At 53.2% G+C, this 25,857-nt stretch overlaps 1 protein-coding gene across 1 annotated transcript; it reads left to right on the top strand.

Annotated features, from left to right (window-relative positions):
• Positions 1 to 3,846: 3,846 nt before the first annotated feature.
• Positions 3,847 to 25,801, top strand: kcnq1.1 (potassium voltage-gated channel, KQT-like subfamily, member 1.1). The gene is made up of 17 exons (XM_068740386.1): positions 3,847 to 4,163; positions 6,158 to 6,248; positions 6,505 to 6,631; positions 6,928 to 7,006; positions 7,216 to 7,312; positions 9,229 to 9,369; positions 11,456 to 11,566; positions 15,277 to 15,372; positions 15,459 to 15,575; positions 16,921 to 17,041; positions 18,554 to 18,616; positions 19,665 to 19,782; positions 21,164 to 21,239; positions 22,698 to 22,792; positions 22,871 to 22,917; positions 23,004 to 23,053; positions 25,494 to 25,801. The coding sequence occupies exons 1-17, from the start codon at positions 3,847 to 3,849 to the stop codon at positions 25,740 to 25,742; spliced, it is 1,995 nt and encodes a 664-aa protein (XP_068596487.1). The 3' UTR covers positions 25,743 to 25,801.
• The last annotated feature ends 56 nt before the right edge of the window (positions 25,802 to 25,857 follow it).

The following is a 25,857-nucleotide window of genomic DNA, read 5'->3' on the forward strand; positions in this document are numbered from 1 at the left end:
GTATTACAGTACAAGTACAGTCACACAGTAGCATGTATTACAGTACAAGTACAGTCACACAGTAGCATGTATTACAGTACAAGTACAGTCACACAGCAGCACGTATTACAGTACAAGTACAGTCACACAGTAGCATGTATTACAGTACAAGTACAGTCACACAGTAGCATGTATTACAGTACAAGTACAGTCACACAGCAGCACGTATTACAGTACAAGTACAGTCACACAGCAGCACGTATTACAGTACAAGTACAGTCACACAGTAGCATGTATTACAGTACAAGTACAGTCACACAGCAGCACGTATTACAGTACAAGTACAGTCACACAGTAGCATGTATTACAGTACAAGTACAGTCACACAGTAGCATGTATTACAGTACAAGTAGTCACACAGTAGCATGTATTACAGTACAAGTACAGTCACACAGTAGCATGTATTACAGTACAAATAAAGTCAAACAGTAGCATGTATTACAGTACAAGTACAGTCACACAGTAGCATGTATTACAGTACAAGTAGTCACACAGTAGCATGTATTACAGTACAAGTACAGTCACACAGTAGCATGTATTACAGTACAAATAAAGTCAAACAGTAGCATGTATTACAGTACAAGTACAGTCACACAGTAGCATGTATTACAGTACAAGTACAGTCAAACAGTAGCATGTATTACAGTACAAGTACAATCACACAGCAGCATGTATTACAGTACAAGTACAGTCACACAGTAGCATGTATTACAGTACAAGTACAGTCACACAGTAGCATGTATTACAGTACAAGTACAGTCAAACAGTAGCATGTATTACAGTACAAGTACAGTCACACAGTAGCATGTATTACAGTACAAGTACAGTCAAACATCCTGTCTAAGAGGAGCATTTCTTGCGGTCTTGTTTCCGTTGAAAGTCCTTCGTACATAAATCATCAACATTTAACAATAAAAATAAAACTAATATTAAATTACTCCACAGAAGCAAAATAACAATGAATTTAAATTGAATTGATTGGGTTCTGTTGGCTGTCGGCTCACTCGGAGCAGGAACATGGAATCTTGCTTTTCCCACTCGTGAAACTGTAAAATCCTTTTTTCAGGACAGAAGACGTTACAATCTGCTCACAGACACACGATGATTGATCATTGTAGCCCCTCCCACTGTCAGCCATCGATGCCGTTTAGAACCTCCACCCTCGGGCTCATCGTCTGACCTTTCCAGCTCTGAGCCGGGTCGCTTCCAGAAACAACAGCCGTGATTCATGAAGGCCGGTGACGGCTGACAAAGGCGTCTTTAACCCTCGCAGCATCTGCCCCCGTCGCTAAGCTAAATGCTAACTCGTGACCCTGAACTATGGGTCAGGGTCAGGACATTTTGCCATTTTCAAGCTGGAATCCATGAGATCATTTGTTCTACACGAATCACCATCCTGCCATGTTTATTTCTGGCTTGTGAGATCAAGTCTCTTCAGTCATGTCCTTGTCTTCTTGCTGTCGCCATGGCTACTTCTGTTTCATTTCCCAGTCATTAACAGCGGTCGGCTTATCGATGACAGATGATCGGCCTGGCCTCAGAGTCCAGCTCCTCCCTGAACCCTCTGAGCTCTGGTTCTGATGGAGGCTCATTCTATTTCAACACAATGCCTTACAATATAATTACAAGTGTTGTATGAAGTCACAGCTGCTTCTGCACCTGTTACCTGAGCACTTTGCCAGTTGCTGCCTTTCGCCACCTGTCCACCAATCACATTCACGGTTTCCCCCGTGCCTTAATTCCTGCACACCTGGCACTCCCAATTACATTTCACATTCTAATTCCAGATGTGTCCAGGATGTACTATTGTATCTAATAAATATATTCATCATCATCACCTGAAAGACAAAACACCCTGAGAAAAATAGAGCAACGTGTCTGCTGTCCAGTGCAGAATGCAGCGACCTGGACATCAGGAAGACCAACAACCGCTCCACAAGCACTCAGCAGTCCACCTGCACCTGAAAGACACAGGCCACTCCTTTGAGGACAGTAATGTCCAGGTGTTAGCCAGGAGAGAGCAGTTAAAGAAGACATTTTAGTCAAACTGGGGAAACCGTCCCTGAACAGAGGATGAAGACGCCATCTATCAGCAACACACAATGCATTATTGACCTCTGTCCTCAAAATCCACAACAAAACAGCTCACCTGAGGGGGGGGCAACAACCCTTCACCTTATGGATGCTAATGACTCCAGGGATTCGTTAGGCAGGATTCATGCCTGCCAGGTAGCATTAGCATTCATGAAGGGAATGCTAATACTCCTGGGAAGTGTGATTGCCTTGGTGGTTTCGATCCCTTCTTTGTTTCTTTGTTTTCTGCTCCAACAGGAGTACAAGTATCTAAACTCTCTACGTCTCTCAGAACTGAAGAAGCCTCTTGGATGAAGGTGAAACGTCTTCGGTCAAACTCGAACAAGTCCCGTTGAATCTTCTTTTTTGCTCTTCATCATTTACCATGACCTGGATGACTGAGAACCTACACAGACACTCAGGTGACGCAAGGACCAATTACAGGTGTGAGTAATATGCACCTGCCAACAGATCCTGTCATCACGGGCTCACCTGTATTCACCTTTACCGAGGTCACTGAAAAAACCCATTCCGAAGGGTTTTCAAACTCCTTCTTGATTCTGCACCCGGGAATCACTCATAATGTTAGAAACATCTACTCCTGCATTGCTGATGGTTCTAAGGTCCGGCTGCTCCAGAACCCTAGAACCACAACACATATTTAGTTTATCAAATTGTTGCTGTCATAGTGCACACATCTAAATTGTGCACGTTACGACTCTTTCGGGAGACGTTTGTTATTTTATATTCAGAAAAGGATGAGCTGACAGCTTCCTTCCACGGAGCTCGGGATTGATCCAGTAGAGCCGTTGGTGCCGTTGGTGCCGTTGGTGATAAATCACCTGTTTCAGTAGCGACTCCGTGCACGAGTGTTCCATGTGCTGGCGATCATCCAAAGATGTATCCTCATTTATTAAACAGAGGTCTGGCCTATCTTCTCCAACATGCTGAACGTGAACCAAGTGATGAACGAAACATCACAGAAAGCTGGTTTCTGAGCAGCCGGATGAGAAACATGGATTACATCTCATCTCATCAGATCTCATGGGACAGAAGAAGTACAGGTGCATGCCTTATATGCAAACAGGTGCTTGTAATGTTTTATAGTATTAGGTGACAACCACAAAACCTGTAATACCGTCACAAGTTCCCCATCATGTTATTATTATTATTACTGAGAATGGAGCAAAGAGAGGACTTGTTCTGGGGTGAACCCAGGATGGATCATGCTGAGCTGCTCAGAACCGAATGTCCAGTACAGGTAAGGAGAGGCCCGGCTTCATGAGCGCTGCGCCCACAGGTAGAATCCCTGAAACTCACCTTCAGACTCAAACCTGCTGCTGCATCAAATGAGCACCAATTCAGGTCCAGCTGCTAATCGATTTAGGGATGACGTCATGTCCCATACGTCACGTGTTTGTTTACATGTGCGTGAGATGCGTCAGTGGTCAACAATATTTTTTTAAAACTCGGAGCAAACTTGATGTATTTCGAGACGAGCTATGTCACGTGACTCAGGTAGGTTGGCAGGTAGCCTGCAGCCGTGGAGCCCCCGCCGCGGTGGGGGGGGAGCTCACGTCACTCACAGGCTCCGCTCCAACCAGAGAGCTGTAAATCGATCCGCTGCGTTAATAACGGACTTTATGTTAGACTGACACGCGCCCGAGCGCGCAGCACAGCGGAAACGCGCACCAGCAAAATAACTTTCCGAAAGTTACCCCAGCGCCGAGCAACATGTCCGGCTGTCCCAGCCAGGGGGGCCCGCGGAGGGGGAGACCGGGACCGCCGCGGGATCTGGAGCTTTCGGAAACCTTCGCGCCCGAGGCGTGGAAGCCTGAACGAGACAAAATGCCCGAGGACGGGAACACCCCTATCGAGATGCCCCACGTCCACATCCACCCATACCTGTCTCACCCTCGGATGTCCGTGCGGATGTCGGTGTACAGCACCGGGCTGCGTCCGGTCCTCACGCGCGCCTACGTCCAAGGACGCGTGTACAACTTTCTGGAAAGGCCGTCTGGCTGGAAGTGCTTCGTGTATCACTTCACAGTGTGAGTGTTTTCATTTGTGTCATCACGCACGCAGATCCACTTTATGCGGGTACAACCGCAGCGCACGCAGCGCACGCAGCGGCACAGGGATTCCCTTTGATCCTTTAGCGTCGTCCTGTGTTTTGCTCTACTCCAGGGGTCACCGACCTTTCTGAAGCCCAGGGCTACTTCCTGGCAACCACTTTGATACACACTTCTGAAATAAAACATTTGCTCAATGTACCATTAATCATGAATGATATTCATCTATAAATACACTGATCATGTCTAATGATTACTCACACTAATTATTAACACCGTTTCAACAAGGTAGGGGACAGAAGTCTTTTCTTGAGAGGCTGCTCTGCTCGTATTATATAAAGTAAAAACGAGGATAAACGAGGTTCACACAGAAACATCCAAGATGTCCTTCAAATCCTTTTCAGTTTGAGTACATGAATTCCTGGAACGGGTTTGAACAAATACTTTTACTTGAGTACTGAATGTGTGTACTCAGTTGACAGCGGAAGCAGACTGCCGTCCTCGTTTGTCTCTTCCGAATCGTCCACTCGTCCCTCGTCCTGTCTGGAGACGCTCGGAGATGAAGCACGGCACAAAACGCGTCCATCTTCCCCGAGCGGTGTGCGTGTGTGTGTGTGTGTGTTGTGGGCTCTGGGTTCTTGGTGTGTGTGTGTGTGTGTGTGTGTGTGTGTGTGTGTGTTCTTGATAAGGTGTCCTCGGTCCAACGTTGAGTGGACAGCAGCTCTCCTGTTACACATAGTTTCCGTGACGTCCTTCATTCATTCGTTCTCGCAGACGGCTTGTTGCTGCAGGTGAGACTCTCGCAGACGGCTTGTTGCTGCAGGTGAGACTCTTGCAGACGGCTTGTTGCTGCAGGTGAGACTCTTGCAGACGGCTTGTTGCTGCAGGTGAGACTCTCGCAGACGGCTTGTTGTTGCTGCAGGTGAGACTCTTGCAGACGGCTTGTTGTTGCTGCAGGTGAGACTCTTGCAGACGGCTTGTTGTTGCTGCAGGTGAGACTCTTGCAGACGGCTTGTTGCTGCAGGTGAGACTCTCGCAGACGGCTTGTTGCTGCAGGTGAGACTCTTGCAGACGGCTTGTTGCTGCAGGTGAGACTCTTGCAGACGGCTTGTTGTTGCTGCAGGTGAGACTCTTGCAGACGGCTTGTTGCTGCTGCAGGTGAGACTCTTGCAAACGGCTTGTTGCTGCAGGTGAGACTCTTGCAGACGGCTTGTTGCTGCTGCAGGTGAGACTCTTGCAGACGGCTTGTTGCTGCAGGTGAGACTCTTGCAGACGGCTTGTTGCTGCAGGTGAGACTCTTGCAGACGGCTTGTTGCTGCAGGTGAGACTCTCGCAGACGGCTTGTTGCTGCAGGTGAGACTCTTGCAGACGGCTTGTTGCTGCAGGTGAGACTCTTGCAGACGGCTTGTTGTTGCTGCAGGTGAGACTCTTGCAGACGGCTTGTTGCTGCTGCAGGTGAGACTCTTGCAAACGGCTTGTTGCTGCAGGTGAGACTCTTGCAGACGGCTTGTTGTTGCTGCAGGTGAGACTCTTGCAGACGGCTTGTTGCTGCTGCAGGTGAGACTCTTGCAAACGGCTTGTTGCTGCAGGTGAGACTCTTGCAGACGGCTTGTTGCTGCTGCAGGTGAGACTCTTGCAGACGGCTTGTTGTTGCTGCAGGTGAGACTCTTGCAGACGGCTTGTTGCTGCAGGTGAGACTCTTGCAGACGGCTTGTTGTTGCTGCAGGTGAGACTCTTGCAGACGGCTTGTTGCTGCAGGTGAGACTCTCGCGACCTTGAGAGGAATCAGGAGAATGTTACGGAGTGATATGGCGTTTGTTGCGACTGTGTGCACACTGTGTGTGTTTGTTATGTGCACAGCTTATCGCACACTTTGCTTTTTAGAGGGTTGGTCTCCTTTCCTCCCCGTCCTTGAATATTTGCTGTCTCCAGAATAGACTTGTCCTGACGCGCTTTGTCTTTCTGTCCCGCAGCTTTCTCATCGTTCTGGCGTGTCTGATCCTCAGCGTTCTCACCACCATCAGGCAGTATGAGGCCCTGGCTCACATGACGCTCTTCTGGGTGGTGAGAATTCGATTTACATTTTGCAGCAGTAGCAAAGAACCAATCAGTGCTTTGGTTCAAACTAAATAATGACAAATGGAGCTGCTGAGTGAGAACCGATCATCCCTAATGATTCGCTGAGACAACCTTCACTCAGCAAGAACAGCTGTTGGATCTGCATCGCTAATTCTCCAACGTCTGATAAAGCGTGTGATTGAGAACACGCCACCTGTACTTCCTCTCACCTGTCTGCTTGTTGCCCTCCTTTCTGGGGCAGGAGATCGTCCTGGTGGTGTTCTTCGGGGTGGAATATTTCGTCCGGCTCTGGTCGGCAGGCTGCCGGAGTAAATATGTCGGCTTCTGGGGGCGACTTCGCTTTGCCAGGAAGCCAATATCTATCATAGGTGGGAGCACAACCCTCACACACACACACACACACACCTCCACCATGCAGGGCTCCATCCCAAAATGAAATGCCTCAGACTAATTTAGCATGAAATTAAAATGCTACGTTTCTTTCTAGAGTGTTATTTTTATTTTTCTGGCACGCCGCTTTGCAGCAATGAATTGAAGCATCAATATTACTGCCAGATGACTTCTGGAATAATCCCCCGTTTAATGTAAAGACCCTCGTCTTACACTCAGAGGTATCTGGTCTGTGTACTGAACGTGCAATGGCCATCTTTCTCTACCGGCCCAGATCTGATTGTCGTCGTGTCGTCAGTAATCGTGCTGTCAGTGGGATCCAAAGGCCAAGTCTTCGCCGCCTCTGCTGTAAGGTGAGAGTGACCTCACAGAGCGCGCACCTTTGGCTCTGGGTCGTTTTTCAGCTCGTTCAAGAAGAAAGACACACAATTAATGAACAATAAATGCACAACAGAATCGAAGTGTTTCTTTATCAATCTCGTGTAAGTGCAGTATTTAGTGTATATATACACATTGCATACAGTATCTGCAGGCATTAGCGTTAGCGTTCACTGTTTTCCAGAGGCATTCGTTTCCTGCAGATCCTGCGGATGCTCCACGTGGACCGACAGGGAGGAACCTGGCGTCTCCTGGGCTCGGTTGTCTTCATCCATCGGCAGGTACACAATCAGAGCTTCGGAAAGCATCAGGGCTTCATCATTAGCAGTGAGCTGGAGCAGCCTGTGGCATTAGAAGACTGGGTCAGAGCAGCTCCAGGACAGCGGGGCTCCAGCGGGGCCCCAGCGGGGCCCCAGCGGGGCTCCAGCAGGACGCTGTAGTTCAGGCCAGCGGGGCTCCAACGGGGCTCCAGCAGGACGCTGTAGTTCAGGCCAGCGGGGCTCCAGCGGGGCTCCAGCAGGGCCCCAGCGGGGCTCCAGCAGGACGCTGTAGTTCAGGCCAGCGGGGCTCCAGCGGGGCTCCAGCGGGGCCCCAGCGGGGCTCCAGCGGGTCTCCAGCAGGACGCTGTAGTTCAGGCCAGCGAGGACGCTGTAGTTCAGGCCAGCGGGGCTCCAGCGGGGCTCCAGCGGGGCCCCAGCGGGGCTCCATCGGGGCTCCAGCGGGGCTCCAGCAGGGCCCCAGCAGGACGCTGTAGTTCAGGCCAGCGGGGCTCCAGCGGGGCCCCAGCGGGGCTCCATCGGGGCTCCAGCGGGGCCCCAGCGGGGCTCCATCGGGGCTCCAGCGGGGCCCCAGCGGGGCTCCATCGGGGCTCCAGCGGGGCTCCAGCAGGGCCCCAGCAGGACGCTGTAGTTCAGGCCAGCGGGGCTCCAGCGGGGCCCCAGCGGGGCTCCAGCGGGGCCCCAGCGGGGCTCCATCGGGGCTCCATCGGGGCTCCAGCGGGGCTCCAGCAGGGCCCCAGCAGGACGCTGTAGTTCAGGCCAGCAGGGCTCCAGCGGGGCCCCAGCGGGGCTCCAGCAGGGCGTTACTGTAGTGGTAGATGGTTTGAATTTCAATTCAAATCGTCATCCGGTACATCCCCTCTGATGCTGTGGCAGGATTCTGTGAAGCGAGTCCTTGATCCATCTCAAGAGTTAAATCACAGTTAAATCTCAGTGTGTGCGTGTGTGTGTGTGTGTGTGTGTGTGTGTGTGCGCATTCACTTCAGAGCGCTCTCACAAAACACAAGCACAATTATAGGTAATTAGTCTGAGACCCCAGACCAATTAGACCGCCTGCCAGTTGTGACCAAGCAGCACACCAGGAGACCTCTGATGGCCTGAACATGATTTGGTCCAGTACCGATCGTCCAGCGGTCACGATTCAGAGTTCTGTAGCAAACGAACAGGAATGCTGCATGCAGTCTTCAGTTTCAGCTTCAGTCCCGTTTTAATGTCATCATCTCGATGCTTTCTCAACAGGTTAAAAGATCACTGATCTGATTAATAGAATGTAACGATGACAATTAGCATTTTAATCAGAGTTCATTTATACAAAATAAGGGGTTTGTTCTGAAGTCGAGGGTTTGAGTAAATGGAATGAGTTTTCATTCACCGCTGAACATGCCAGCGTGATCAACAGTCAGCAGAACAACGTGGTTCTGTCACCGACCAAGGCAGGAAAAAACCCAAACGCACGACGGTAGAGTGGGAATCCAAAACCCAAGCTTTGTTCTTCGTTACCGGGTCGACAGTCCAAACCAGCAGACAGATCCGAAGGGGCAGGCAAAGGAAAGGTCCAAAAGACAGGCAGGGGTCACAAACCAGGAAATCCAAACAGACGGGCAGACAGAGTCCGGGAAGCAGGCCGGGTGGAAACGCGGGAGGTCAGTCTGAAGTGCTGGAAAGTAGGGAACATCACTGACAATCTGGCAGGGGTGTGGTGTCTGAGTAGAGTATATGTAGAGTCTGGGCTGACGACTGATGTGATGCAGGTGATGGCAGGAGCACAGGTGACGGAAATGACACAGGCCCGCCTTAAGGTGTGGCAGGTTCACAGGCAGGAGGGTGTCAATGCATAATCAATGCATTCACCGATATATCCTATCATTCCTCTTGTTCATTGAAAGTGAAATATGTCCTGCATTTGTGGTTTATTTCAGGAGCTGATCACGACCTTGTACATCGGCTTTCTGAGCCTCATCTTCTCCTCCTACTTTGTGTACCTGGCAGAGAAAGACTCCATCGACGACTCCGGTGGCAGCATGTTTGAAAACTATGCTGACGCTCTGTGGTGGGGTGTGGTAGGTCTGGGTGTCTGACTGTGGTGGGTGTGGTAGGTCTGGGTGTCTGACTGTGGTGGGTGTGGTAGGTCTGGGTGTCTGACTGTGGTGGGCGTGGTGGGTCTGGGTGTCTGTGGTCGGCGTGGTGGGCGTGGTGGGCGTGGTAGGTCTGGGTGTCTGACTGTGGTGGGCGTGGTGGGTCTGGGTGTCTGTGGTCGGCGTGGTGGGCGTGGTAGGTCTGGGTGTCTGACTGTGGTGGGCGTGGTAGGTCTGGGTGTCTGACTGTGGTGGGCGTGGTAGGTTGGGTGTCTGACTGTGGTGGGTGTGGGTGTCTGACTGTGGTGGGCGTGGTGGGTCTGGGTGTCTGTGGTCGGCGTGGTGGGCGTGGTGGGCGTGGTAGGTCTGGGTGTCTGATTGTGGTGGGCGTGGTGGGTGTGGTGGGTCTGGGTGTCTGACTGTGGTGGGCGTGGTAGGTCTGGGTGTCTGACTGTGGTGGGTGTGGTAGGTCTGGGTGTCTGATTGTGGTGGGCGTGGTGGGTGTGGTGGGTCTGGGTGTCTGACTGTGGTGGGCGTGGTAGGTCTGGGTGTCTGACTGTGGTGGGTGTGGTAGGTCTGGGTGTCTGACTGTGGTGGGCGTGGTAGGTCTGGGTGTCTGACTGTGGTGGGCGTGGTGGGTCTGGGTGTCTGTGGTCGGCGTGGTGGGCGTGGTAGGTCTGGGTGTCTGACTGTGGTGGGCGTGGTAGGTCTGGGTGTCTGACTGTGGTGGGCGTGGTAGGTCTGGGTGTCTGACTGTGGTGGGTGTGGTAGGTCTGGGTGTCTGACTGTGGTGGGCGTGGTGGGTCTGGGTGTCTGTGGTCGGCGTGGTGGGCGTGGTAGGTCTGGGTGTCTGATTGTGGTGGGCGTGGTGGGTGTGGTGGGTCTGGGTGTCTGACTGGTGGGCGTGGTGGGCGTGGTAGGTCTGGGTGTCTGATTGTGGTCGGCGTGGTGGGCGTGGTAGGTCTGGGTGTCTGACTGTGGTGGGCGTGGTGGGTCTGGGTGTCTGTGGTCGGCGTGGTGGGCGTGGTGGGTGTGGTAGGTCTGGGTGTCTGACTGTGGTGGGCGTGGTAGGTCTGGGTGTCTGACTGTGGTGGGTGTGGTAGGTCTGGGTGTCTGTGGTCGGCGTGGTGGGCGTGGTGGGCGTGGTAGGTCTGGGTGTCTGACTGTGGTGGGCGTGGTGGGTCTGGGTGTCTGTGGTCGGCGTGGTGGGCGTGGTGGGCGTGGTAGGTCTGGGTGTCTGATTGTGGTGGGCGTGGTGGGCGTGGTAGGTCTGGGTGTCTGACTGTGGTGGGCGTGGTGGGTCTGGGTGTCTGTGGTCGGCGTGGTGGGCGTGGTGGGCGTGGTAGGTCTGGGTGTCTGACTGTGGTGGGCGTGGTGGGTCTGGGTGTCTGTGGTCGGCGTGGTGGGCGTGGTAGGTCTGGGTGTCTGACTGTGGTGGGCGTGGTGGGTCTGGGTGTCTGTGGTCGGCGTGGTGGGTGTGGTAGGTCTGGGTGTCTGACTGTGGTGGGTGTGGTAGGTCTGGGTGTCTGACTGTGGTGGGCGTGGTGGGTCTGGGTGTCTGACTGTGGTGGGCGTGGTAGGTCTGGGTGTCTGACTGTGGTGGGCGTGGTAGGTCTGGGTGTCTGTGGTCGGCGTGGTGGGCGTGGTAGGTCTGGGTGTCTGTGGTCGGCGTGGTGGGCGTGGTAGGTCTGGGTGTCTGTGGTCGGCGTGGTGGGCGTGGTAGGTCTGGGTGTCTGACTGTGGTGGGCGTGGTAGGTCTGGGTGTCTGACTGTGGTGGGCGTGGTAGGTCTGGGTGTCTGACTGTGGTGGGCGTGGTAGGTCTGGGTGTCTGACTGTGGTGGGCGTGGTAGGTCTGGGTGTCTGACTGTGGTGGGCGGGGTCCCTTACCCCCCAGGTAAGGGAAGTTCTGTCAGCTTTGCCACAGTACTCGATGGGTTTTCACCCCTTTTGGATTCATAGTGTCGGAATAATCCCTCTGTCGCATGTTGGGGGGGCGGGAGGGGCGTGTCACGGAAAGGTCAATTGATCTGCCAGAAGGAAGCTCCTTGTCTCAGTGTTTTTGTTCCACAGGTAACAGTGACCACGATTGGATATGGAGACATAGTGCCAGTCACCTGGATCGGAAAGACGATCGCTTCCTGTTTCTCAGTCTTTGCCATTTCCTTCTTTGCTCTGCCTGCAGTAAGAGACACGCCGAATCAGCACATCTTCACGAATCATTCACATCACATGCGGACAGCACCAATCGAAAATCAATCCTTGATTGAATGGCAGCATCAATTCCCACACAGCCAAATGTGTAATCAGTTTGATCTGTGTTGAAAACGGGTTCGTTAAGGCTTCGTCACACACTCGACATGTGGCAGCTTCTCGTACCTTCGTGGCGTTGCAGCTTCTCGTGCCTTCGTGGCGTTGCAGCTTCTTGTACCTTCGTGGCGTCGCAGCTGCTCGTACCTTCGTGGCGTCGCAGCTTCTTGTACCTTCGTGGCGTCGCAGCTGCTCGTACCTTCGTGGCGTCGCAGCTTCTTGTACCTTCGTGGCGTTGCAGCTGCTCGTACCTTCGTGGCGTTGCAGCTTCTCGTACCTTCGTGGCGTTGCAGCTTCTCGTACCTTCGTGGCGTCGCAGCTTCTTGTACCTTCGTGGCGTTGCAGCTTCTCGTACCTTCGTGGCGTTGCAGCTTCTTGTACCTTCGTGGCGTGGCAGCTTCTCGTGCCTTCGTGGCGTTGCAGCTTCTCGTACCTTCGTGGCGTTGCAGCTTCTCGTGCCTTCGTGGCGTCGCAGCTTCTTGTACCTTCGTGGCGTAGCAGCTTCTCGTACCTTCGTGGCGTTGCAGCTTCTTGTACCTTCGTGGCGTTGCAGCTTCTCGTACCTTCGTGGCGTCGCAGCTTTTCGTACCTTCGTGGCGTGGCAGCTTCTCGTACCTTCGTGGCGTGGCAGCTTCTCGTACCTTCGTGGCGTTGCAGCTTCTCGTACCTTCGTGGCGTGGCAGCTTCTCGTGCCTTCGTGGCGTGGCAGCTTCTCGTACCTTCGTGGCGTCGCAGCTTCTCGTACCTTTGTGGCGTCGCAGCTTTTCGTACCTTCGTGGCGTTGCAACTTCTCGTACCTTCGTGGCGTTGCAGCTTCTTGTACCTTCGTGGCGTGGCAGCTTCTCGTGCCTTCGTGGCGTGGCAGCTTCTCGTGCCTTCGTGGCGTCGCAGCTTCTCGTGCCTTCGTGGCGTTGCAGCTTCTCGTGCCTTCGTGGCGTTGCAGCTTCTCGTGCCTTCGTGGCGTTGCAGCTTCTTGTACCTTCGTGGCGTTGCAGCTTCTTGTACCTTCGTGGCGTTGCAGCTTCTTGTACCTTCGTGGCGTTGCAGCTTCTTGTACCTTCGTGGCGTTGCAGCTTCTCGTACCTTCGTGGCGTTGCAGCTTCTTGTACCTTCGTGGCGTTGCAGCTTCTTGTACCTTCGTGGCGTTGCAGCTTCTTGTACCTTCGTGGCGTTGCAGCTTCTCGTGCCTTCGTGGCGTGGCAGCTTCTCGTACCTTCGTGGCGTCGCAGCTTCTTGTACCTTCGTGGCGTCGCAGCTGCTCGTACCTTCGTGGCGTCGCAGCTTCTTGTACCTTCGTGGCGTTGCAGCTGCTCGTACCTTCGTGGCGTTGCAGCTTCTCGTACCTTCGTGGCGTTGCAGCTTCTCGTGCCTTCGTGGCGTCGCAGCTTCTTGTACCTTCGTGGCGTTGCAGCTTCTCGTACCTTCGTGGCGTTGCAGCTTCTTGTACCTTCGTGGCGTGGCAGCTTCTCGTGCCTTCGTGGCGTTGCAGCTTCTCGTACCTTCGTGGCGTTGCAGCTTCTTGTACCTTCGTGGCGTGGCAGCTTCTCGTGCCTTCGTGGCGTTGCAGCTTCTCGTACCTTCGTGGCGTCGCAGCTTCTCGTGCCTTCGTGGCGTCGCAGCTTCTTGTACCTTCGTGGCGTTGCAGCTTCTCGTACCTTCGTGGCGTTGCAGCTTCTTGTACCTTCGTGGCGTTGCAGCTTCTCGTGCCTTCGTGGCGTCGCAGCTTCTTGTACCTTCGTGGCGTAGCAGCTTCTCGTACCTTCGTGGCGTTGCAGCTTCTCGTACCTTCGTGGCGTTGCAGCTTCTCGTGCCTTCGTGGCGTGGCAGCTTCTCGTACCTTCGTGGCGTTGCAGCTTCTCGTACCTTCGTGGCGTGGCAGCTTCTCGTGCCTTCGTGGCGTGGCAGCTTCTCGTACCTTCGTGGCGTCGCAGCTTTTCGTACCTTCGTGGCGTGGCAGCTTCTCGTACCTTCGTGGCGTGGCAGCTTCTCGTACCTTCGTGGCGTTGCAGCTTCTCGTACCTTCGTGGCGTTGCAGCTTCTTGTACCTTCGTGGCGTTGCAGCTTCTTGTACCTTCGTGGCGTTGCAGCTTCTTGTACCTTCGTGGCGTTGCAGCTTCTCGTACCTTCGTGGCGTTGCAGCTTCTCGTACCTTCGTGGCGTGGCAGCTTCTCGTGCCTTCGTGGCGTTGCAGCTTCTTGTACCTTCGTGGCGTTGCAGCTTCTCGTGCCTTCGTGGCGTGGCAGCTTCTCGTGCCTTCGTGGCGTCGCAGCTTCTTGTACCTTCGTGGCGTCGCAGCTGCTCGTACCTTCGTGGCGTCGCAGCTTCTTGTACCTTCGTGGCGTTGCAGCTGCTCGTACCTTCGTGGCGTTGCAGCTTCTCGTACCTTCGTGGCGTTGCAGCTTCTCGTGCCTTCGTGGCGTCGCAGCTTCTTGTGCCTTCGTGGCGTTGCAGCTTCTCGTACCTTCGTGGCGTTGCAGCTTCTCGTACCTTCGTGGCGTGGCAGCTTCTCGTGCCTTCGTGGCGTTGCAGCTTCTCGTACCTTCGTGGCGTTGCAGCTTCTCGTGCCTTCGTGGCGTCGCAGCTTCTTGTACCTTCGTGGCGTTGCAGCTTCTCGTACCTTCGTGGCGTTGCAGCTTCTTGTACCTTCGTGGCGTTGCAGCTTCTCGTGCCTTCGTGGCGTTGCAGCTTCTCGTACCTTCGTGGCGTTGCAGCTTCTCGTGCCTTCGTGGCGTGGCAGCTTCTCGTACCTTCGTGGCGTTGCAGCTTCTCGTACCTTCGTGGCGTGGCAGCTTCTCGTGCCTTCGTGGCGTGGCAGCTTCTCGTACCTTCGTGGCGTCGCAGCTTTTCGTACCTTCGTGGCGTGGCAGCTTCTCGTACCTTCGTGGCGTGGCAGCTTCTCGTACGTTCGTGGCGTCGCAGCTTCTCGTACCTTCGTGGCGTTGCAGCTTCTCGTACCTTCGTGGCGTGGCAGCTTCTCGTGCCTTCGTGGCGTGGCAGCTTCTCGTACCTTCGTGGCGTCGCAGCTTCTCGTACCTTCGTGGCGTCGCAGCTTCTCGTGCCTTCGTGGCGTCGCAGCTTCTCGTGCCTTCGTGGCGTTGCAGCTTCTCGTGCCTTCGTGGCGTTGCAGCTTCTCGTGCCTTCGTGGCGTTGCAGCTTCTTGTACCTTTGTGGCGTTGCAGCTTCTTGTACCTTCGTGGCGTTGCAGCTTCTTGTACCTTCGTGGCGTTGCAGCTTCTTGTACCTTCGTGGCGTTGCAGCTTCTTGTACCTTCGTGGCGTTGCAGCTTCTTGTACCTTCGTGGCGTTGCAGCTTCTTGTACCTTCGTGGCGTTGCAGCTTCTTGTACCTTCGTGGCGTTGCAGCTTCTTGTACCTTCGTGGCGTTGCAGCTTCTTGTACCTTCGTGGCGTTGCAGCTTCTCGTACCTTCGTGGCGTGGCAGCTTCTCGTGCCTTCGTGGCGTTGCCCCTGGGGCACTGCGAGGGCCTCCCCAGCCCGCTGCCCTGCTGCAGGGTGCAGCACATCTTCATCCCTTCCTCTGCTGATGAGGTTCTGTTTGAGCAGTAACCGTTGTTCCCGTCTCACAGGGGATCCTCGGCTCCGGCTTCGCCCTGAAGGTGCAGCAGAAGCAGAGACAGAAACACTTCAACAGACAGATCCCTGCCGCCGCCTGTCTCATTCAGGTGTTCAGAACCAGAACCGCTATACCGGACCAGCCTTGCTTTAACTTGCACTGAATTGACTCCTGTCCATTTCCACCGTCCTCCAGACATCGTGGAGATGTTTTGCGGTGGAGAACCTGGATTCGGCCACATACAAGTTGTTTTTGAGGAAGCGGTCCAACACCCCCACCTCGTCTCTTCCCAGCCCCAAGCCCAAAAAATCGGTCGGTAATCCTTTTATAGATTCACAATAGCTGCTTCCTCTATGTCGTTTCCGGTTTATGTCCACAAAGCAGCCTGAAGCAGCACCTGAAGCAGCACCTGAAGCAGCACCTGAAGCAGCATCTGAAGCAGCATCTGAAGCAGCACCTGAAGCAGCATCTGAAGCAGCATCTGAAGCAGCAGCTGAAGCAGCATCTGAAGCAGCATCTGAAGCAGAAGCCTGAAGCAGCACCTGAAGCAGCACCTGAAGCAGCATCTGAAGCAGCACCTGAAGCAGCACCTGAAGCAGCACCTGAAGCAGCACCTGAAGCAGCATCTGAAGCAGCAGCTGAAGCAGCACCTGAAGTAGCAGCTGAAGCAGCACCTGAAGCAGCATCTGAAGCAGCATCTGAAGCAGAAGCCTGAAGCAGCACCTGAAGCAGCACCTGAAGCAGCATCTGAAGCAGCATCTGAAGCAGAAGCCTGAAGCAGCACCTGAAGCAGCACCTGAAGCAGCACCTGAAGCAGCATCTGAAGCAGCAGCTGAAGCAGCACCTGAAGCAGCATCTGAAGCAGCAGCTGAAGCAGCACCTGAAGTAGCAGCTGAAGCAGCACCTGAAGCAGCATCTGAAGCAGAAGCCTGAAGCAGCACCTGAAGCAGCACCTGAAGCAGCACCTGAAGCAGCACCTGAAGCAGCATCTGAAGCAGCAGCTGAAGCAGCACCTGAAGCAGCATCTGAAGCAGAAGCCTGAAGCAGCAGCTGAAGCAGCACCTGAAGCAGCACCTGAAGCAGCATCTGAAGCAGCACCTGAAGCAGCATCTGAAGCAGAAGCCTGAAGCAGCAGCTGAAGCAGCACCTGAAGCAGCACCTGAAGCAGCATCTGAAGCAGCACCTGAAGCAGCATCTGAAGCAGAAGCCTGAAGCAGCACCTGAAGCAGCATCTGAAGCAGCATCTGAAGCAGCACCTGAAGCAGCATCTGAAGCAGCATCTGAAGCAGCAGCTGAAGCAGCACCTGAAGCAGCACCTGAAGCAGCATCTGAAGCAGCATCTGAAGCAGCACCTGAAGCAGCATCTGAAGCAGCATCTGAAGCAGCAGCTGAAGCAGCACCTGAAGCAGCATCTGAAGCAGAAGCCTGAAGCAGCATCTGAAGCAGCACCTGAAGCAGCATCTGAAGCAGCAGCTGAAGCAGCACCTGAAGCAGCACCTGAAGCAGCATCTGAAGCAGAAGCCTGAAGCAGCACCTGAAGCAGCATCTGAAGCAGCACCTGAAGCAGCACCTGAAGCAGCATCTGAAGCAGCAGCTCCAGGGGGGTTCGGTCCTGAGTTATGGTCCTGCATGTGCTGAGCCTGCCTTCCTTTTGCAGGTGAAGATGAGGAGGAAGTTGAAGAGCAGTGAGAAGGACGCCATTCCCAGCGTCACCTACGACTCCGTGTTGGACAGCGGGAGGGAGCTGAGTTCTGATGTGTACAGCACTGTAGGCACAGGTGGGAACAGGTACTGTAGGCACAGGTAGGCACAGATAGGCACAGGTAGGCACAGGTACTGTAGGCACAGGCAGGCACAGGTACTGTAGGCACAGGCAGGCACAGGTACTGTAGGCACAGATAGGCACAGGTAGGCACAGGTAGGCACAGATAGGCACAGGTAGGCACAGGTACTGTAGGCACAGGCAGGCACAGGTACTGTAGGCACAGGCAGGCACAGGTACTGTAGGCACAGGTAGGCACAGGCAGGCACAGGTACTGTAGACACAGGTGGGAACAGGTACTGTAGGCACAGGCAGGCACAGATAGGCACAGGTAGGCACAGGTACTGTAGGCACAGGCAGGCACAGGTACTGTAGGCACAGATAGGCACAGGTAGGCACAGGTAGGCACAGATAGGCACAGGTAGGCACAGGTACTGTAGGCACAGGCAGGCACAGGTACTGTAGGCACAGGCAGGCACAGGTACTGTAGGCACAGGTAGGCACAGGCAGGCACAGGTACTGTAGACACAGGTGGGAACAGGTACTGTAGGCACAGGCAGGCACAGATAGGCACAGGTAGGCACAGGTACTGTAGGCACAGGCAGGCACAGGTACTGTAGGCACAGGCAGGCACAGGTACTGTAGGCACAGATAGGCACAGGTAGGCACAGGTAGGCACAGATAGGCACAGGTAGGCACAGGTACTGTAGGCACAGGTAGGCACAGGCAGGCACAGGTACTGTAGACACAGGTGGGAACAGGTACTGTAGGCACAGGCAGGCACAGATAGGCACAGGTAGGCACAGGTACTGTAGGCACAGGCAGGCACAGGTACTGTAGGCACAGGCAGGCACAGGTACTGTAGGCACAGGCAGGCACAGGTACTGTAGGCACAGATAGGCACAGGTAGGCACAGGTACTGTAGGCACAGGCAGGCACAGGTACTGTAGGCACAGGCAGGCACAGGTACTGTAGGCACAGGTAGGCACAGGTACTGTAGACACAGGTGGGAACAGGTACTGTAGGCACAGGCAGGCACAGATAGGCACAGGTAGGCACAGGTACTGTAGGCACAGATAGGCACAGGTAGGCACAGGTACTGTAGGCACAGGTGGGAACAGGTACTGTACGGACGCTCTGCATTAACCCTTCAAAGCCTGAGCCATCAAGTAATCACCAGGTCTTAATGGAACCTTGTGGCAAACTTGTGAGAGAGAGAATATACATGTGTATACGTATACTCTTATTTATATATCTTTTGCTAAATCCTGAATGTTTTTTCATGGAAAATGCAGCTGCATGTATCTGGATAGTATCCTTCAGCTTTTTTGTTGGGATAGAAGGTCGAGGCAGAGCTCAGCAACAAGTAATCAGTCATGGAACAAAGCGGCGAGAGGGTCGTTGGTCAGGTGACCTGATCAAAGCCTTGTATCAACAGGGACAAACCTTTTACCTTTCACATTAGCATAAGTTAGCGTCATTAGCTTTCTTTACTTGATATTTGTGCTTCTCGTCCTGCTTGCTGTAGATCTGCAGCAGTCCTTCACGTCTCTGTCTTCCCTCCAGTTCAGCGCTCCGTCTGCAGGTAACGCTGTTTTCGGCCTCTAGGTTGAATCACTTGATGCAGGTGTAGCGTTTTTATACACCTGTCTCAACCGTTGTTGAGAAATACCAGCTTCACATCATTTGTATTATAATGATATCGTAATGCGTACCAGTTGTATTAAATCCTCCTGCAGCAGGCGCACCTCTCGTGTGTGTAGAAATACATATTCACATACATTAAGATGTTTTTTAAGAACCGACTGGCTGAATTCAAAGCGACCCTCCTGGTGAAGAGGCGTGCTTTACACAGCGCGTCACCTTCACGTTCTCCTGGTGTTACTCGGACAAACGATGCTGTCCACCGTCCCACAATGACAGCTGTTCTACTCTCAAGCGGGACACGAGGTCATGCTGTTTCAAGGTGAAGAGGTCTTCCACAAAGCAGTTGGAGTTTAGAGAAGCTTCTTGAGCAAATCCGCCGACCTGCTGTACTTCTATAGTCTCTGACAGGCGAAGTCTTTCCTGAATGATCTCACTGAAGGGCCTTCTGGCGGGCGAGGCATCGGGCACAAGGTGGACACGCTGTCCTCCAACCTAACGTGTTGGAAGCAGGAAAGGATCTGAGAGGCGTTGACCAGATCGACCTGGTCTCAGAAGCACAACTGGTGACCTGGGACGGGGCTCGTCGGGCCCGTTGAACTGCTACCGGGGCACAAATGGCTGGTTCTGTGTGAAGTCTTTCAGAACACACAGCGTTTCCTGAAGTGTCCGAGGAACCATCACTACCATGCAGCTTGTAGGTTCCAGAGGTCAGCTGGGCCGGGTCCCCGCCTGGGTCGCTGCCAAAAGTGGACCTGCACAATATTAGGCAGGTGCTCATAGTGTGGCTGACTGCTAGCACGTGTGGCTCTGGCGTTTAGCTGGGTAAGCTAATACAGCATGTCGGCTAAGTGGTTTCTGACTTCATGCGTTGTGGGTCCAGAGTAATTCGGTGAACACAAGAACCTATCCCGATGTGAGCCCTGTGTCCTGCGTGCGCCGATAGATCGATGACTTCCTGTGGTTTCTGTGTGCAAACTTAGCGGTGAGAAACTCCGGCCTCTTGGAAGTCCAGTCTCCGACGCCATTCCAGGGGAACCGCAGCTTTGCAGAGGACCTGGATCTGGAGTCCGAGCGACACAGTCACCTGTTTCCTGCCACTTCAGTGTCACAGTGAGTTCACCGGCGTCACACTGATTCTGTGTTCGTGTGAAACCTGGATGTGTTTGGGATGATCCATGAACTGCTGATTCTCCAGTAGCCAAAAGTCCTGGCGCTCCGGTCGCGCTCACGGCGAGAGGCTGAGGCCGAGGCGAAGGGCTTCAGCGTAATGAACGTGAAGCAATGCAGCAACAGCTTTGGCTTTATTTCCAAATGCCGGAGCAGTGACACGGAGTGGGAATACCGGAGCAGTGACACGGAGTGGGAATACCGGAGCAGTGACACGGAGTGAGAATACCGGAGCAGTGACACGGAGTGGGAATACCGGAGCAGTGACACGGAGTGGGAATACCGGAGCAGTGACACGGAGTGGGAATACCGGAGCAGTGACACGGAGTGGGAATACCGGAGCAGTGACACGGAGTGGGAATACCGGAGCAGTGACACGGAGTGGGAATACCGGAGCAGTGACACGGAGTGGGAATACCGGAGCAGTGACACGGAGTGGGAATACCGGAGCAGTGACACGGAGTGGGAATACCGGAGCAGTGACACGGAGTGGGAATACCGGAGCAGTGACACGGAGTGGGAATACCGGAGCAGTGACACGGAGTGGGAATACCGGAGCAGTGACACGGAGTGAGAATACCGGAGCAGTGACACGGAGTGGGAATACCGGAGCAGTGACACGGAGTGGGAATACCGGAGCAGTGACACGGAGTGGGAATACCGGAGCAGTGACACGGAGTGGGAATACCGGAGCAGTGACACGGAGTGAGAATACCGGAGCAGTGACACGGAGTGAGAATACCGGAGCAGTGACACGGAGTGGGAATACCGGAGCAGTGACACGGAGTGGGAATACCGGAGCAGTGACACGGAGTGGGAATACTGGAGCAAATGTCAGAACCCCGGCTCGGTGGCGCAGTGGTTAGCACTGTTGCCTCACAGCGAGATGGTCGCAGGTTTGTCTCCGACTTGTTCTCCCCGTGTCTGCGTGGGTTCTCTCCGGGTTCTCCGGCTTCCTCCCACCACCAAAGACATGCAGCCTAGGCTGATTGGTGACACTAAATTGCCCGTAGGTGTGTGTGTGTGTGTGTGTGTGTGTGGCTGATTGTCTGTCTCTGTGTTGCCCTGCGATGAACTGGCGGCTTGTCCAGGGTGTACCCCGCCTCTCGCCCATTGACTGCTGGGATTGGCTCCAGCTTGGCCCGCGACCCGATAGCGGATTAAGCGGTTGGGACAATGGATGTTAGAACCCATTGTGGCCCGCGAGTCCAAACGCCCCCCCCCCAAGCTGTGGAAGGGGCTGTAGCAACCTTCCACAGCTTGTCCTGACGTTCTACGAAGAATGCGCTGAGTGGATATTAAAATGATGGAACCTCTTCCACAGCCTGACTGAGTCGCACCGAAAAGCCATCCGGGTCATCCAGAGGATGAGATATTGTGTGGCCAAGAGAAATTTCCAGGTACGTCTGACATGATGATAAGCTTCTGTGTCTTCTTCTTTATTTGATGAAATGTTTTTATGAATGAGCAGCGCTTACTAGCTGACCTTTGTGTGCCTGGAGATGATGACCTCTGCCTAGGCGTTGGTTGGTATGTTTGGTTGTCCGGTAGCAAAATAACTTTAAAAGTTACTCACGGATCTGGAGGAAATGTTCAGGAAATGTTGGGATTGTTTCCAGGAACAGATTATTACATTTTGATTGTGGATCACTTTGAATTTTTCGTTAACATTGGTCATCCAGGTGGAGGTAAATCACAAAGCGCACCTTCATCCAAGAGTCTTCTTCAGTTCTGAACTGACTTGAACAAGACCAGCTGATTGCAATCAATGGAGCTTCAAAATGGGGGTCTCTAACTTATTACCGAATTTCATCTAGATCGGTTGTGGTTTGCGAATACTTCCGAGGCATTTTAAACTCCATTTTTTTGTTCGAGAACCGAGTCGTTGGAGAACCACGGTTCAACTGTAGTCGAAACAGCAAGTATAAACGGGACAAAATAAAATACAATTTCAGCAGCAGAGATTGGGGAGTGAAAAACTACAATAAAACATTTTCAATATTTACAGAAATGTGTGATTTAACGCTGTCCAGGTGTGATTTAACGCTGTCCAGGTGTGATTTAAAGCTGTCCATGTGTGATTTAACGCTGTCCAGGTGTGATTTAAAGCTGTCCATGTGTGATTTAAAGCTGTCCAGGTGTGATTTAACGCTGTCCAGGTGTGATTTAACGCTGTCCAGGTGTGATTTAAAGCTGTCCATGTGTGATTTAACGCTGTCCAGGTGTGATTTAATGCTGTCCAGGTGTGATTTAATGCTGTCCAGGTGTGATTTGTCTAGGTGTGATTTAACGCTGTCCATGTGTGATTTAAAGCTGTCCAGGTGTGATTTAAAGCTGTCCAGGTGTGATTTAACGCTGTCCAGGTGTGATTTAATGCTGTCCAGGTGTGATTTAACGCTGTCCAGGTGTGATTTAATGCTGTCCAGGTGTGATTTAACGCTGTCCAGGTGTGATTTAATGCTGTCCAGGTGTGATTTAATGCTGTCCAGGTGTGATTTAACGCTGTCCAGGTGTGATTTAACGCTGTCCAGGTGTGATTTAACGCTGTCCAGGTGTGATTTAATGCTGTCCAGGTGTGATTTAATGCTGTCCAGGTGTGATTTGAAGCTGTCCAGGTGTGATTTAATGCTGTCCAGGTGTGATTTGAAGCTGTCCAGGTGTGATTTAATGCTGTCCAGGTGTGATTTAATGCTGTCCAGGTGTGATTTGAAGCTGTCCAGGTGTGATTTAATGCTGTCCAGGTGTGATTTAATGCTGTCCAGGCGTGATTTAAAGCTGTCCAGGTGTGATTTAACGCTGTCCAGGTGGGTGCCATGATATCCAGCCCCTCCCTAATCATTTCCATTGTGTCTGCGCAGCAAGCCCGTAAGCCGTATGACGTGCGGGACGTGATCGAGCAATACTCCCAGGGTCACCTCAACCTCATGCTGCGAATCAAGGAGCTGCAGAGACGGTAGGCGTCTTCACACACTGTAATCAAAGTGGGGGGGCAGGGGGGGCGTGTTCACAGAGCTTCCTGTTGTGCCCCCAGACTGGACCAGTCGTTAGGGAAGATGACTTTGTTCCAGACGAGCTCAGGTAATAAATCAGCTGAAGTAGAGAACGCTCTGGAACCGTGGAACCTCCTCAGTCCTAATCCTCTGTTGTGTTGTCTTCTCCTGAAGACCGAGGAACCAACTCTGTGGGGTCCAGGCTCAGCCGGATGGAGGACAAGGTGGGATTTGATCAACTTCCTACAACGCTGGAGTCATATTGCCTCAGGTTCTGTCAGGTTCTGTTAGGTTCCGTCAGGTTCCGTTGGTTTCCTTCAGGTCCTGTCAGGTTCCGTCAGGTTCTGTCAGCTTCTGTTAGGTTCCGTCAGGTTCCGTTGGGTTCCTTCAGGTTCCGTCAGGTTCTTTTGGGTTCCTTCAGGTTCTGTTAGGTTCCGTCAGGTTCTGTCATGTCCTGTCAGGTTCTGTCAGCTTCTGTTAGGTTCCGTCAGGTTCCGTTGGGTTCTGCCAGGTTCCTTCATGTCCTGTCAGGTTCCGTTGGTTTCCTTCAGGTCCTGTCAGGTTCCGTCAGGTTCTGGTAGGTTCCGTCAGGTTCCTTCAGGTTCCGTCAGGTTCCTTCAGGTTCTGTCAGGTTCCGTCAGGTTCTGTTGGGTTCCTTTAGGTTCTGTTAGGTTCCGTCAGGTTCTGTCATGTCCTGTCAGGTTCTGTCAGCTTCTGTTAGGTTCCGTCAGGTTCCGTTGGGTTCCGCCAGGTTCCTTCATGTCCTGTCAGGTTCCGTTGGTTTCCTTCAGGTCCTGTCAGGTTCCGTCAGGTTCTGTTAGGTTCCGTCAGGTTCCTTCATGTCCTGTCAGGTTCCATTGGTTTCCTTCAGGTCCTGTCAGCTTCTGTTAGGTTCCGTCAGGTTCTGTCAGGTTCTGTTAGGTTCCGTCAGGTTCCTTCATGTCCTGTCAGGTTCCGTTGGTTTCCTTCAGGTCCTGTCAGGTTCTGTTAGGTTCCGTCAAGTTCTGGTAGGTTCCTTCAGGTTCTGTTAGGTTCCGTCAGGTTCCGTCAGGTTCCGTTGGGTTCCTTTAGGTTCTGTCAGGTTCTGTTGGGTTCCTTCAGGTTCTGTCATGTCTTGTCAGGTTCTGTCAGCTTCTGTTAGGTTCCGTCAGGTCCCGTTGGGTTCCTTCAGGTTCTGTCAGGTTCCGTCAGGTCCTGTCAGGTTCTGTCAGGTTCTGTTAGGTTCCTTTATGTCCTGTCAGGTTCCGTCAGGTTCTGTTAGGTTCCGTTGGGTTCCTTCAGGTTCTGTTAGGTTCCGTCAGGTTCCTTCATGTCCTGTCAGGTTCTGTCAGCTTCTGTTAGGTTCCTTCAGGTTCTGTCAGGTTCCTTCGTGTCCTGTCAGGTTCCGTCAGGTTCTGGTAGGTTCCTTCAGGTTCTGTCAGGTTCTGGTAGGTTCCGTCAGGTTCCTTCATGTCCTGTCAGGTTCCGTCAGCTTCTGTTAGGTTCCGTCAGGTTCCGTTGGGTTCCTTCAGGTTCTGGTAGGTTCCGTCAGGTTCTGTCAGGTTCTGTTAGGTTCCTCCATGTCCTGTCAGGTTCCGTCAGGTTCTGGTAGGTTCCTCCAGGTTCGTTCATGTCCTGTCAGGTTCCGTCAGGTTCTGTCAGCTTCTGTTAGGTTCCGTTGGGTTCTGTCAGGTTCTGTTAGGTTCCGTCAGGTTCCTTCAGGTTCTGTTAGGTTCCGTCAGGTTCTGTCAGGTTCCGTCAGGTTCTGGTAGGTTCCTTCAGGTCCTGTCAGGTCATGTTGGGTTCCTTCAGGTCCTGTCAGGTTCCGCCAGGTTCTGTTAGGTTCCTCCATGTCCTGTCAGGTTCCGTCGGGTTCTGGTAGGTTCCTTCAGGTTCCTTCATGTCCTGTCAGGTTCTGTTAGGTTCCGTTGGGTTCCTTCAGGTTCTGTTAGGTTCCGTCAGGTTCTGTCATGTTCCGTCAGGTTCTGTTAGGTTCCGTCAGGTTCCTTCATGTCCTGTCAGGTTCCGTCAGGTTCTGGTAGGTTCCTTCAGGTCCTGTCAGGTTCTGTCAGCTTCTGTTAGGTTCCGTTGGGTTCCTTCAGGTTCTGTTAGGTTCCGTCAGGTTCTGTCATGTTCCGTCAGGTTCTGTCAGGTTCTGTTAGGTTCCGTCAGGTTCCTTCATGTCCTGTCAGGTTCCGTCAGGTTCTGGTAGGTTCCTTCAGGTCCTGTCAGGTTCTGTTAGGTTCCTCCATGTCCTGTCAGGTTCCGTCGGGTTCTGGTAGGTTCCTTCAGGTTCCTTCATGTCCTGTCAGGTTCCGTCAGGTTCTGTCAGCTTCTGTTAGGTTCCGTTGGGTTCCTTCAGGTTCTGTTAGGTTCCGTCAGGTTCTGTCATGTTCCGTCAGGTTCTGTCAGGTTCTGTTAGGTTCCGTTGGGTTCCTTCAGGTTCTGTTAGGTTCCGTCAGGTTCCTTCATGTCCTGTCAGGTTCCGTCAGGTTCTGGTAGGTTCCTTCAGGTCCTGTCAGGTCCTGTTGGGTTCCTTCAGCTACACCGTAGTTTGGGCTGCAGTGGGTTCCACACAAAAGAATTCAATGCAGGACAGAACTTTGAGCTCTGTTCATTTTAATGACGGGTGTTATGAAGTTGACGGTTCTGAATCCACTGATCAATGTTTGGTGTCAATCTCAGATGTCACACATGGACCAGACTTTGAGCCGCATGGCAGAATCCCTGGCCATTCTGCTGGACTCCAAGGACAGACGCGGAGACAAGCCGAAGCCGCCGACTGGACGGACGTTTACTGTCCTCCCCAGCCAGGACAGCCTGCCGAGCTACGAGCAGCTATCAGCATCGTCCACGGCCTCGTCCTCCAGCACCGGCCCCGCCTGTCCCAACCCTCCCTTCAGCACCGCCGGCGGCCTCCATCCGTCCGACTGACCTCTGCCTGTCTGTCTCTAGCATTATTACTGTAACCACAGAATAACGAAATGGCTTCACTCTGCTTGTGCCAAATTAAATGCAAATAACATTTCTGTATGTCCAAACTTCGGCA

This window comes from Brachionichthys hirsutus, chromosome 1 (assembly GCF_040956055.1).
Source record: "Brachionichthys hirsutus isolate HB-005 chromosome 1, CSIRO-AGI_Bhir_v1, whole genome shotgun sequence".
In the NCBI taxonomy this organism is placed as follows: domain Eukaryota; kingdom Metazoa; phylum Chordata; class Actinopteri; order Lophiiformes; family Brachionichthyidae; genus Brachionichthys; species Brachionichthys hirsutus.